Here is a 12616-nt window from a genome sequence, read left to right as displayed (position 1 = left end):
GAAGAGATTTGTAACCTATAAATAGGATGTTATTCTCCTATGGAATATACATAATAAGATACTTGAAATAAGAAAAAGTTTCCTCCTCCTCTCTACATCTCTTATCTATTCTTATCAACTTCTCTTTTGGTGCTTTAGTTTATAATTATAATATTTATTTTATAACAAATATGAATAACACGATTAAACTGAAAATATATGATATGCTTGGGTTGAACCGGGTCTTGAAATTGCTTGGGTTTCAAGAATCAAGAACCAGCAATTGTGTCGAGGTTGACGCTAGTCCTTCCGCGGTACGTTCATCCACAAAACAACAATCCGATGATGCTACTTCGTTTTTCATCACCAAATTGGTCTGCCCTAACTCCGCTGCATAATTTAACCTCTTACCCAAATGCGTTTACTATTCCAACTCCTTGCCGGGTGTATTCTTCTCAATTCTATGATAGAAAAAGCCAACGTCGCCCAATAATTAGAGCTGTTAGGGAGTGGCAAGAGTACGAGGAAGCAGTAAAGGACAAAGACCTGTCTCGAGCTCTCCGATTCTTGAGAGACATTCCAATTGAAGAACCCAAAGACTCGTCAACACGTGCCGGTGGTGGGGAATTGGATTGGTTTCGGCTGGAAAGAGACTGGCAGGTTTTGGATACATGTTTGAATGCTGATGATATGAGGCTGGTTGGAAGTGCTTATGCTTTTCTCAAGGACAAGGGTCTCTTGCCTAATTTCGGAAATTACCGCAATATTGGTAACTTCTACTCCACTATTTCTGCACAATTTAAATTGAGCTGTGAATCATTTTGCTGCTGCATACCAGTTTAATCAGCTTTTTAAGGAAATGCCACGATATTAGTAAATTTATGCTCTGACAGTCCTTTCATTAGTTATTCGATTTTCAATTTTTGTACGTTCCTGGAGTTACTAATGCTGATTGATGGATTAAGGATGATTGTACCAGGAAGTTTGTCAAATTTCTGCTGGTTGCAACACCTAACTGCAACATTTCCAAGTATATAAAAGAATTGCTGGTATATGTAGCGGTCAAGCAACATTGCTCATTTTTGGTTTGTTAAGAGGCTTATTCTCGCAGTTACTAATCTGAATTAGAGTCTCGCAGCAGTTATGGATCTGAATTGGATATAAACCCCACCTTCTTTGTCACGGTTTATTTGATATAGTATTTCCTAGACATGTAAAATAAAAATTCTTTTTGTGGAACCTCTTTTCCTTATATATTTATAAATCATAGCTGCACAACAACAATAAATCACAGCTGCGCATTTCTAATAATAGTGAGCATATTTCATCAGTGCCTCTTTTTTTTTTGAAATGGTAAAAGTTTTATTTGTGTTACCAATAAGACAAGTAGTACAATAACAAAGGGAATGCAGATCAGAACATAAAGATTAAATCTACTGTCTGCCCCCTAGCAAGTCCAAGAAATCCATATACTCATTTGTGCTACCAATAAGACTACCCTTACACCATAAAAAGAGATTCTGCAAACACTTGTTCTTGATTCTAGAAATATGGTCTCTTTGTTCTTCAAAACAAGCTCTATTCCTCTCCAGCCATAAGATCCAAAGTATGCATATAGGAATAGTATTCCAAATCTGCTGCAAGCTTTTCTGAATCCTATGCCCTTGCCAGCACTCGAGTAAGCCCCTTGTACTATTTTATTGCCCAAGAGATACCACAGATACTTAGAAAAAGATCCCAACATTGTCTCGAAATTCATCAATGTCTTACTGGTGAACTGCTTCACTCTGTTCTATTTCTACCTCGGCAATTTCGAGTCAATTGCTTGAAAGTTACTGCTCCCATGTCATCAATTTTTGAAACACTCATTTGCTGGTTCCTAGAGTGAACTTCCTTCTCTTAATCTCTTTCTTTATTTTATTGTTACACACTTCCATAGTCTAGAGTCACACACACTCAACTCCTTCACTAAACTATAAAGCTAAAACCGTACTTCAGTATAAATTAAAGAACTACGTTCTTGATTTTGTTGTCAAATAATTCTGTTATCATAGATTATTTGTCACAAATTCAGAAAACATTGCCTATATTTTTCACATTCCAAAAGAGTTGTCACCTTTAATATCACCATATTGCAATATTTTTTTGTCACAAATTCAGACAACATTGCCTATATATGCAGTTTTGGAAGGACCAAGGGATGTCACACCAACCGTCTTAAAGTCTTCAACTGGTTTAGATGGTGAGTGCTAATCCTTACCACCTCTCTGAAGCACTTAAACTGTCTGCCTTTGCATGTTACATGGAGTATTTACAAAAAAACTCTGGTTTTTACTTTTTCTCACTTTTTTTCAAGATTGAGAAAATACTGATTTAGTAACATGCTTTTCAACTCTTATGTAGTTCAGTGACCAAACTTTCGCCAAAGAAGTGGGGTCTTTCTGGAACGTCTAGCTTTCTTTTGGCTGCATCTCTTGCTGGAGTTTCGCTTCTGCTGAATCAAGGAATAGATATTAGGCCGAACATTGCGGCAGTCTTGGGGCTTGCCATGCTAGATGCTATAGTTCTTGGTGGTTCCTGCTTAGCACAAATCTCCAGCTTCTGGCCTCCCTATAAGCGTCGAATTTGTGTCCACGAAGCAGGCCATCTCCTTGTTGGTAAACCTTGTTTCAATAAACACTTGACAGAATTTACTGCAATAGAATGAAATAACTTCAGAAATTAGATTCATCCATCTTTCATGAGATTAAGTTAGGATAATGTGTGCTTCTGGGGATCTTAAGTTTCGTACGATGACGTGCCCATAGATATTATTAGCCTTGTTTTCCCAAACACCAAATGCATAGAATATCGTTCTAGCCCTTTCTATTACTTTCAGTCTTTATTGGCTGTAACATTAGAAGAAATGTAAACCTTCCTCTTATAGTAATTCATTTGTTCACTAATATGAATGCAGCATACCTGATGGGTTGTCCAATTCGTGGTGTAATTTTAGACCCCATTGTTGCAATGCAGATGGGCATTCAAGGACAGGTATTTCACTGTAGATCCTTCTTATTGTCTATCTGATTCACAGTGTAATGCTGGACCAATTGTCAGAATACAGATGGGAATTCTAGACAATTATTTCTAACTAAACATGCACAAACAGTATTCCATTAGATGTCGCACACCGTACCACAATTTAAGCCGTGACAGGATACAACCTATTTTTATTGTCTTCAATAAGTTCCCAAATTTATACCCTTCAAGTGGACCAGTTGTAGAACAAGTTTTAGCTATGTGTAGTGTAGACTCTTGCGGCTATCTAGTCCGTATTTGTCTATTGCAGAACGGTGGTTGAATGGCTTCTATAATATTGCTTTTCTACATGGCACAATGAAACATAATTATGTAGGCATGCCTCAATTTTTCCTTTTTCTCAGTAGCGGGTGCGCTTGTTCCATGAGAAGAATTCACAATTTAAATAGTGAGATCTGTAGCTTCTTATTTTCTTAGAAATCAAAGTTTCATCTTCGATACAGAAGGTTGTGGACCCATTTTAGAATTATTTGAACAGTTAAAATTTGCTCGTTTCTATTTTTTCTTTTTCTTTTTTCCTTCATGCAGGCAGGAACTCAGTTTTGGGATGAGAAACTGCAAAATGAGCTTGCTGAAGGCCGGTTAAGTAGTACCGCATTTGACAGGTAGACGTCCAAGCCAGTCATTTTGCTTACAATAGTTCCCTGGACAAAATACATTTCTATCCTGGAACCAGCTCTATGGATTTTCTGCGAGCCATTTAATTGTTGTTTTGCACAAAATCTTGTCAAATCTTTACAAAAATGAGATCAAGAAACCCTTTCAGCCATTTTGCTTACTGCGGTTCCTTGTACCAAAATAATTAAAGATAAAACTGTCAGGTACTGCATGGTTCTATTTGCTGGGATTGCCGCTGAAGCTCTTATTTATGGAGAGGCTGAAGGTGGAGAAAATGATGAAAATCTCTTCCGAAGCATCTGTATTCTTCTAGAACCCCCACTCTCTGTGGCACAGGTCTTTCTCTGATTGAAGTTACTTGCTTGTCTTATCTAGTACTCTGCTTTTATAATGCAACATTCAAAGTTTTCAAACAGATGTCAAATCAAGCAAGGTGGTCGGTTCTGCAATCTTATAATCTGCTGAAATGGCACACACATGCACATCGAGCTGCGGTAAAAGCTATTGAAAGTGGATGCAGTCTGAGTGTGGTCATTAAAAAAATTGAGGAAGCCATGTCTATGAAAAAATGAAGCTGGAAGAGAAGAATGATAGATAGATATTTGTAGAAGAGGTGATTCTCATCCTCCTTCATCTTTCCTTTCAAAGTCAGAATACTACTTGTTAATATATGAATGTACCCTAATAATTTCTTTTTGACAATTAATTGCAGGGTTTGTTGAGGTGTTTTAACTTGTCCAAGCATATTTACTGCTATGAAAAGCCTCAACTGGAGCTAGTAGAAAAGGATCGAACATTCTTTGGGCCCGTGGAGATGTCTGAGCTTTGACATTGATAGTTGCTCAAAAGGAACATGCTATTTTCCTATGAAAATGAAAATTTGGGTGAGCAGCTTTTCGCTGTGAGCTGAGTAGAATCTTAAAGTTTAGGAACTGAGAGAATCCTGCATCTAGTATCCTCTGATATAGCTGTTCCATGGAAATATTTGGCTTAACTTTTATAAGGGGCGAGAATGCTGTGGAACAACAGGGGAAAGACAGAAAGAAAAGTCTCATTGTAATTTCTTTTTGTACAGTGTAAAAGTGTAAACTACTGAGCTCATTCAATACTTTAAGCAGAAGAAGTCAAGCAATGACCTCTTTGGACTTATATTTGCTGAGAAAGCAAATGGATGTTTAGGCTGAGTTAGGGGAGGGAAAATAATTATCTTTTCATGCCAATGTACTGTTAGAACGTCCGTGCACAGGTTTCAATTCAACAGCCAACACGAATGCTGCTAGTGGATGCTGCTGGGCTAGCGCTGTGTCCACTAGTAGCACGAATGCTGCTGGGCTTGCGCTGTGTCCGCTGTTCATCTTCTCTTCTGTCTGCCGTTCAAATTTTTGGCTCTTGCTTTTTTCCCTTCAACAATTTCAGCTTCTAAGAGTTACTATGTTCCCAAGCCCACTTAGTTTTAGCAATGCTTCTGCGGAATAGTAGATTGGGAATCTGTTAGGACTTCTATTGTAGTTTTTGGCAACCATATCTCAGCTCTTGCTTAATCCTTCCCTTTGGGGTAGGGAATGAGCTATGATGGTTTTTGGAACGTAATAATACCGTAGTCAATCCAAATCTGGCGTCTTCCTATTGAATGTGTTGTTACAATTACACTATTCATTTCCTTTAGTTGGAAATATAATTCATACAAATTACTGTTGAATTCAACCTTATCTTGCGACCTTCTCTCATTAAGAGCGTCTTAGCCTGATGAGGGGATTGTGAGCGTCTTAGCTGCCAACAGCTTTGTTTAGGGGAAGGTGCCTGAAATGTGGCCGCATCTCTGGATCAGGTGCAAGGACAAAAGAAGTCCTTGGGCAAGAGAAAATCGAATAGCGCATGCTTTGGGACATGAATTGAAACACCTGCTGGAAATCTTTTGTTCTTAAAAAATGTACACGCACTGGTTGGCTACCTGTCTTTATTTACTAGTGCACGATAAACAAAACAAAAAGATAGTACTAACTGTTTTCTTCACGAGAAAGACAGTACTAACTTTAGCTGCTGAGGAAGTTGCTTAACATGCTAATAAACTCACTTCCAATTGTGTGTTTATATACTTAAATTTATGTCAATGGACGCTAGCCAGAAATAATGTAGTCAAGGTTTTCAACAAGTTCTTTGCTGCAGCTAAACTTTAATTCCTCCCGATATGCTGTTGAACCACAATGTCTTATAAATATAGTTGATACACTTAAAGCTTGCTGGAAGGAACTCCTACTGGTGCATTTCTTGATCTTTTCTCGACTGTTCGAGAGAACTCTTTAACTGCATCTTTAGGTAGATGTCGAGGTCTGCTCAGCCAGAGTCCTCCATCGACAATAATGGTGGTTCCATTGATATATTTGCCTACATGCAGGAAGCATATGTAAGAAAGTAAAAAAGATATTACTACAAGCAAGAAGCAAATCGAGGGTTTCTAATTGAAGTCTTGATTTAGCCTAAAAATGCAAGTAAAGTGGATGTTCCATATTGATGCAGTAACTGCATGCACGTAAATTTGCATCCTTTTCAGGAAAAAAAATATGGTTTCCAGTATGCAACGTGCTTTCTTCAATTGCCATGTTTATAAACATTTTAAAACCAATACAATTAAGGAGAAATAGCAATAAAAGCAGGTTTATGAACAAGATAGGCACTTCCAAGTTCCAACTATAGCACGCTCTTATCTCACAGTAAACGCAGAAGATCATCAAATAACTGCGAACACAGTTGCAAGGTTCTATACAACCGCAACAGTCATCAAAGAGGACAAACATGTTTTAAGTAAAGGATAAACAATGGTTGGTTTCTCTTCCTCTTTTTCGTTGGAGGCAGCAGCAGATTCAGGATGTATTATCAGTAGGTTCGAAGTTTTGACCGACATCACGGCGCCCATTGCTCTCCTGAACCAGTGGGTTTGGTTCTCTTGAAGTTTCTCATACAAATTCAAGGTCAGTTCTAATAGCTGTGGGTCCAGATATGAATTTTCGCTTACATATTCAAGGTCGGAGCTAAAGCAGGCTTGAATATGGATTTTCACACACAAATTTCGAGGTTGGAGTTAAAAGCATTTAGTTCAAATATGGATTTCCACATAGATGTCCAAGATGAAGTGAAAAGCTGTGGATTTATCCGGACCGAATGCATTTACATTCTCCTTATTGGTAGCATATATTACCCGAAGCAAAGGAAAACGTAGAAGTGGTAGCGGGAGTCAATCAAGTAAGTCCAACCATCCCGTGCAGAGCAAAAGAGTGGCAAAGTGAATTCCTCATTACAAAAGCTACTGAACATGAGTGACAGGAAGAGACACACCACGAGAGGATAGGAAGAATTGACACCAACTGGTCACAGCAATAGTGAACTTGGACATGGTGGTGAGGCAAGAGTGAGGGTAGAGGTAGAAACTGTATGTCACCTAATATGAACCAAGTCAGTAATGATAAAATATATCTATGCCGATCAATATTTCATATCTAGAAATTCATTTAGTATCATCAATATCAATATGACCCATTTAACACATCATACATTAGTACGAGTATAAAAAGCATCAGGTACCAACCAGCATCTGATGCAAGGTACAGAGCAGCCATGGCAATATCATATTTCTCCCCAAGTTTGTACAGAGGCATGTATTCTCTGGTCTTAATGTTTATCTCATCCGGTACAAGTTTACGCAAGCCAGCAGTATCACCTATGGGGCCTGGTGCAATACCGTTGACTCTAATATCATAGTCTGTGCCCCACTCTAGAGCCAAATTTCTAGTGACTGCATCAACAGCAGCCTGCAGAGAGAGATGATGCAAACGAGAACTAAAAATAAAAATAAAAAATAAAAAATGAACACAAACTATACTTGAAGCAAGGCTAAAACTTCAAACCTTGGCAGCAGCTACATGGATTTGATACCAAGATGCAGTGTAATGCAAAGTAGCACTAATGTTCAGTATTATTCCACCTGAAGTCGAATTCCTCCCAGGTCCTCCTTTCTTGATATAGTTAAGTGCTTCATGGCACATGGTGAATGTACCAACAGAATCAATATCTAGTACTGCAAAAGCCATCATGAGCATACCAAAAGAATCAATACGTAATATTGTTAAAGCATTCTCCTCACTTCAAATCAGAGAGGCAGGTAAATCCTATCCTTTTTCTTACACAAGCACTCCCCTCACTCAACCTCCATTTTATACCTCACGCTTCTTGATAAGCCCACGAGATAAATGGAGAAACAGAGGAAAACTTTCCTCTCTTCCACGCTTGTTTTGGGAAAATAGATTAAGAGAAGCTGACAATACAGAAGGTTTGGAGAGGAATTTTTCACACTCATGTCCAGACATAGTTATTAGTTTCTGTGTTTAACCTCTCACCTTTTTGAACATTGAATCGACTTCAAGAATAGTAGCCATGTTGAAGAAGCTGGCCAGAATTAATAGAGGTGATTCTAACGATTTTTAAGCCAAGTCAGCTACTGGAACAGAAAAGCTCCTAATATACCAAGGACTAGAAACTACGAATGAATTTTAAGGTCTCACGAATGTTGCTATGAATCTATTGAATACTCGTCATCTAATCTTGTCCGTCTTTCTTTTCCTTCCTACTTGAATGGGGTTTGTTTTATTGCACATATCAGCAGGATGTTAAGGTCTTAGAAGGTTCACTTGTGCATTGATACATAAGAAGCTTAATAATCTGTTCAAAATCTTTATGAAACAAACCTGTCCTGAAGCCATTTGGAGATAAATCCTCAGGAGATACAAGGAAATTGCCAGCTGCAGCATTGACAAGAATGTCAAGCTTCCCAAAATGATTGACAGTTAACTCTACAACTCTTTTTGCATCTTCTTGCTTTCGCACGTCCCCCTCAAAGCCAATTGCCTAGTGATGTGCAATGGAAACAAAGGAAGGTAAGACGACACTATCACAACTGAAGTAGTACTCACTGTCCCTCTGTATTTGACTGTGCATGGAGTTTAAGTAATAATGGACTTTAGACTCGTAAGTTTAATATTATAACAAACCAAAAGTACCCTTAGTTCTATGGCATCACATTCCTATAAGAACATGTTATTAAAGACAAAGTGATTATGTTAACTTCTATCTTTGATGGTGCAGATTGTTAGATAAGTTGTTTGGTAGTTTTGATGAGTTGTTGCTATTTCTTTTTTTACTGCATATTGGGGTTGTCCATATGCAATTTTATTGTTACCTATACTGAACGCCATTTGGTAATAAAATTCTGTTATTTACCCACAAAAAAAAACACATTAAAAAGTTTCTAAATAAAAAACGATAAAGATCCAATCTAAACGACTGATGAAGTGGCACTTTTAAGGTAAAGCAACATTACTTTGATTCAATCGTCTGATAAATAAGCTGACCCATCTGTACGAAGGCAAAGAACCAAATAACTGTACTTTGTAAATATATAACCCTAAATGATCACAAGCGAAATCAGGTAAAAGGACAGCGTACAGCTACTGCTTGGTAAAAGCGCTGATTACAAAGAAATGAACAAAAATGATTAGGTAAAAGGAAAGGAGAAAAGGGAAAAAGAATATTACAGGAATACCAAGGGATTGAAGGTAGGAGACGGCGGAGTAGAGGATGGTCTTGCGGCGGCCCATGATGGCAACGGAGGCACCATGTTTGCCGAATTGAGTAGAGATCTCAAGGCCGATACCAGAACCGCCTCCGGTCAAAAGTGCTACTTTCCCTTTTAGTATGTCTGACTTGAAAGGAGACTCCATTACAAGTACAATGCCACGGGACTGTTTTTAGGAGGGATTAGTCAGAGCAGCAAAATAGCCTGACCAATAAGCACTTTCCTTCGGTCCTAACCAATAATAAGCACAATATCGTGCTTGAACCAAGTCAATCAAATAAATTCAAAAGTTAAAAAATAATAAAATGAAAGACAAACAAAAATGAGAGGCCAAGGCTAATTTTCAAGTTTAATTCATATACAAAAGAAGAAAATAGAAGTGTATGAGATGTGTCCTCTAACAAGGCATATACATGTATATATATACATAATACAATGAATGTCCACCGACAGCTAGTCTGGCTGTGGACCCGTCCAGCTGTGGTGCACTACTTTATGTTGGCATCATGTGATCTCCATGAATGTGTTGGCAGCCCATGTGCCAATGGTCTTGTCCAGCTGTTGTGCCCCAGTTCTTGCTGGCAGATAGTTGCCTCCATGATTGCCTAGACAGGCTGTGGTCCTACCCAGCTGTGCAGCACATGCCTTTGCTGGCAGTCAGTTGTTTCCATGATTGTCCTGGCAGGCTGTGGTCCTATACAGTTGTGCTGCATGCGACTTTGCTCGCACATTGTGGCCTCCATGAAGGTCCGGACTGCCTGTGGGATTGTTGCCTCCATGTGCAAAGACCTTCTGGTCTTTGGCAGCCAAGTTTGACTCGGTTTGCAGCCCTTTAGGCGGCAAATTTGGTCGGAAAATATGTGGGGCGGTACACCCCCCCACTTGAAATGGCGACGACCGCGGCGCCACAACGGTTCAAGTAATCGTGAACTTGATCTTTGAACGGCCATAGCGCCTCATATGTTTCCCACGATGCCTCCTCTAGCGGTTGCCCCTTCCAACGGACAAGAAATTGGCGCTTGAATTGCCCCAACCTACTCCTTGTATCACTCGATGGTTGATAATGGCCTCGACTTCCTTGTAGACGACCGAAGGAGTTACGAAAATATTTGGTCGGCTTGATTGTCTCCGCTCCATATCACCCTTCTCTCCACAACGTGCCTCTGACGGACTGACATGCCCCGACCCAAGCAACTCTTCAGGTTGCTTCCTTGAATCCTCCAACTCTGAAGGCGCCATGTACGGACCCATGGCAGGTGGCTTCGCCCACGGTATGAAGTTCTTCTCCTTAAGGACTTGTTGTTCACAAGGAGTCAAGGTTTCGTCCACCTTGACCTCCTTAGTCTCTGTCCTGACTGCCAAAATCATTGCTCCCTCTTCCTTGAAGCCTTTCACGATTTGAATCGCGGACAATTGACTAACAACTTGTGGCACTCGAACTATCGGTACCACACATGGACCCCTCAGGTCATAAATGTAGATCTGGTTGAGATATGGGCAGATGAAGGCCTTCACTTCATCCCAATAGTCCAGCCCTAGTACCAGATCAAACACATCCAGGGAAGCGACAAAGAAACTCACGTTTCCCTGCCAAGCTCCTAAGTTGAGTTACACATTACGGGCAACTCCTTTCACGTTGGTGGGTTTGGCATTTATGGTCTTCAGCACGGAACTGCTAGGACCAAACACAAGGGCAAGTGACTTAGCCTTTGCTTCCGACACAAAGTTGTGTGTCGGGCCGCTATCTACCATGATACGAACAGATTGTCCGTTCAATCTTGCATCCACGAACAGGGATCCTAGCTTTCTCGATTTAGGCTCCCTTCCAATCACATCGTTGCCTAATGAGTGAACCAGTTTGTCAATGTCATGCTTTCCTTGGGTAGCTTGCTTCAAAGCAGGCTTTTTGGCTAGTACCGCGCCCAGTATCATGTTGCCAAGATGAGCTATGCCTGACGGTTGTTGAACTTCTACTTCGGCTTGTTTATCAACTTAGAATCTCTCTCCTCTGTTAGCCTCTGCTCGGCCGCAATTAAGGCACTGAGTTTCTTCAAAGAAGGACAATCCTTGTAACCATGACTAGTGTTATTGCAGATGTAACAACCATTGCGGGGACCAACTTCCTTCTTCCGTTGATTATACTGGTCACGCCAGTGAGATGCCTTGTTGCCTTCTTGTCTGGAATCGCGGTCCGAGGCAACAACTTACTTGCCCTTGTCTCGATGCCCATGGTCTCCACTAGGTTGGAAGTTGGTGTCCCTTGCCTTTGTGGCTTCAGTCCTAAAATCATTTAAGGACTCGGCCACCGCGATAGCTTCATCGACGTCTTGGACTTGACGCCGCTGCAATTCCTGTTTGGCCCAGTTTTGAAGGCCATCTATGAAGGTGAATAACAAGTCTTCGCTTGCCATGTTCAGAATCTGCAGGATGAGTTTAGTGAATTCCTTCATGTATTCACTAATGGAAGTTGTTTGCCTGAGCTCTCTCAACTTCCTACGTGCCTCATTGACAATGTTTTGGGGGTAGAACTGGCGCTTCAGTTCGAACTTGAACTGTTCTCAGCTCTTGATGGAGCAAGTTCCCTTCTCCATGTTTGTTTTCTTCCTCCTCCACCAAAGCATAGCGGTGTCGGCAAGATACATCATTGCTACCCGGATCTTGGCAACCTCATCAACGATGCTAAGGTTCTCAAAGTAGTCTTCCATCTTCCAGATGAAGTTCTCTACTTCTTGAGCATTTCGTTTGCCCCTAAACTCCTTTGGTTTTGGCCCTCGATTGTAGTTTCATGCACTATTACATGTCCAGTGCCACCGGCTAACCTTGCTACCTGTAGTTGTTGCTTTAGGACTTCAATTTCCCCGTACAATGCCGATACAGCCTTGGTCAACTTAAGATCAAGGTTGGTCAGTCCTTCCTTCTGCTCATCAATCACTTAATCTAACGTCTCTTTGACGTCTCCTAGTCCATCTAGGGTAGTAGACTCAAGTGAGCTGAACTTGTGTTCAACAACTTGCATGTGCTGATTTAAAGCATCTAAACGAGCTTCAATGAGATCTATTCTTACACCTAAGAGATTTGAGGTAGAAGCCTCACAATCTTCACCACGGCCAACCTGTTGTGGGGGCTAACACAAAAGCTGGCGCCTCACTTGTTACGGCTATGGGGGATCTCGCACTTTGCTCATTCCTCTCTTATTTGGTTTCGGTCTCTTTGTTGGTGACTCGTCTCTCCCACGAATGTTGTCTAAGGTAACATCATCTCCATCAGTTGCCATGGTCAACTAACCTCACTCTGATACCAATTGTCACTGGA

General features: G+C 40.4%; 2 protein-coding genes across 2 annotated transcripts; one reads left to right on the top strand and one right to left on the bottom strand.

Annotated features, from left to right (window-relative positions):
* The first annotated feature begins 205 nt into the window (after positions 1–205).
* LOC104087850 (uncharacterized) lies at positions 206–4827 on the top strand. The gene is made up of 8 exons (XM_009592412.4): positions 206–748; positions 2162–2221; positions 2388–2636; positions 2936–3012; positions 3589–3665; positions 3882–4014; positions 4095–4291; positions 4391–4827. The coding sequence occupies exons 1-7, from the start codon at positions 322–324 to the stop codon at positions 4248–4250; spliced, it is 1179 nt and encodes a 392-aa protein (XP_009590707.1). The 5' UTR covers positions 206–321; the 3' UTR covers positions 4251–4291; positions 4391–4827.
* Positions 4828–5570: 743 nt separating this feature from the next.
* Positions 5571–9544, bottom strand: LOC104087849 (peroxisomal 2,4-dienoyl-CoA reductase [(3E)-enoyl-CoA-producing]-like). The gene is made up of 5 exons (XM_033653892.2): positions 9264–9544; positions 8418–8577; positions 7581–7750; positions 7262–7484; positions 5571–6063 (listed from the first exon to the last, which is right to left on the bottom strand). Exons 1-5 carry the CDS (start codon positions 9447–9449, stop codon positions 5909–5911), a joined length of 894 nt encoding a protein of 297 aa, XP_033509783.1. The 5' UTR covers positions 9450–9544; the 3' UTR covers positions 5571–5908.
* Between the last annotated feature and the right edge of the window lie 3072 nt (positions 9545–12616).

The sequence above is a fragment of the Nicotiana tomentosiformis genome, chromosome 11 (genome assembly GCF_000390325.3).
Source record: "Nicotiana tomentosiformis chromosome 11, ASM39032v3, whole genome shotgun sequence".
In the NCBI taxonomy this organism is placed as follows: domain Eukaryota; kingdom Viridiplantae; phylum Streptophyta; class Magnoliopsida; order Solanales; family Solanaceae; genus Nicotiana; species Nicotiana tomentosiformis.
This window is presented reverse-complemented; position numbering and strand designations above follow the sequence as displayed.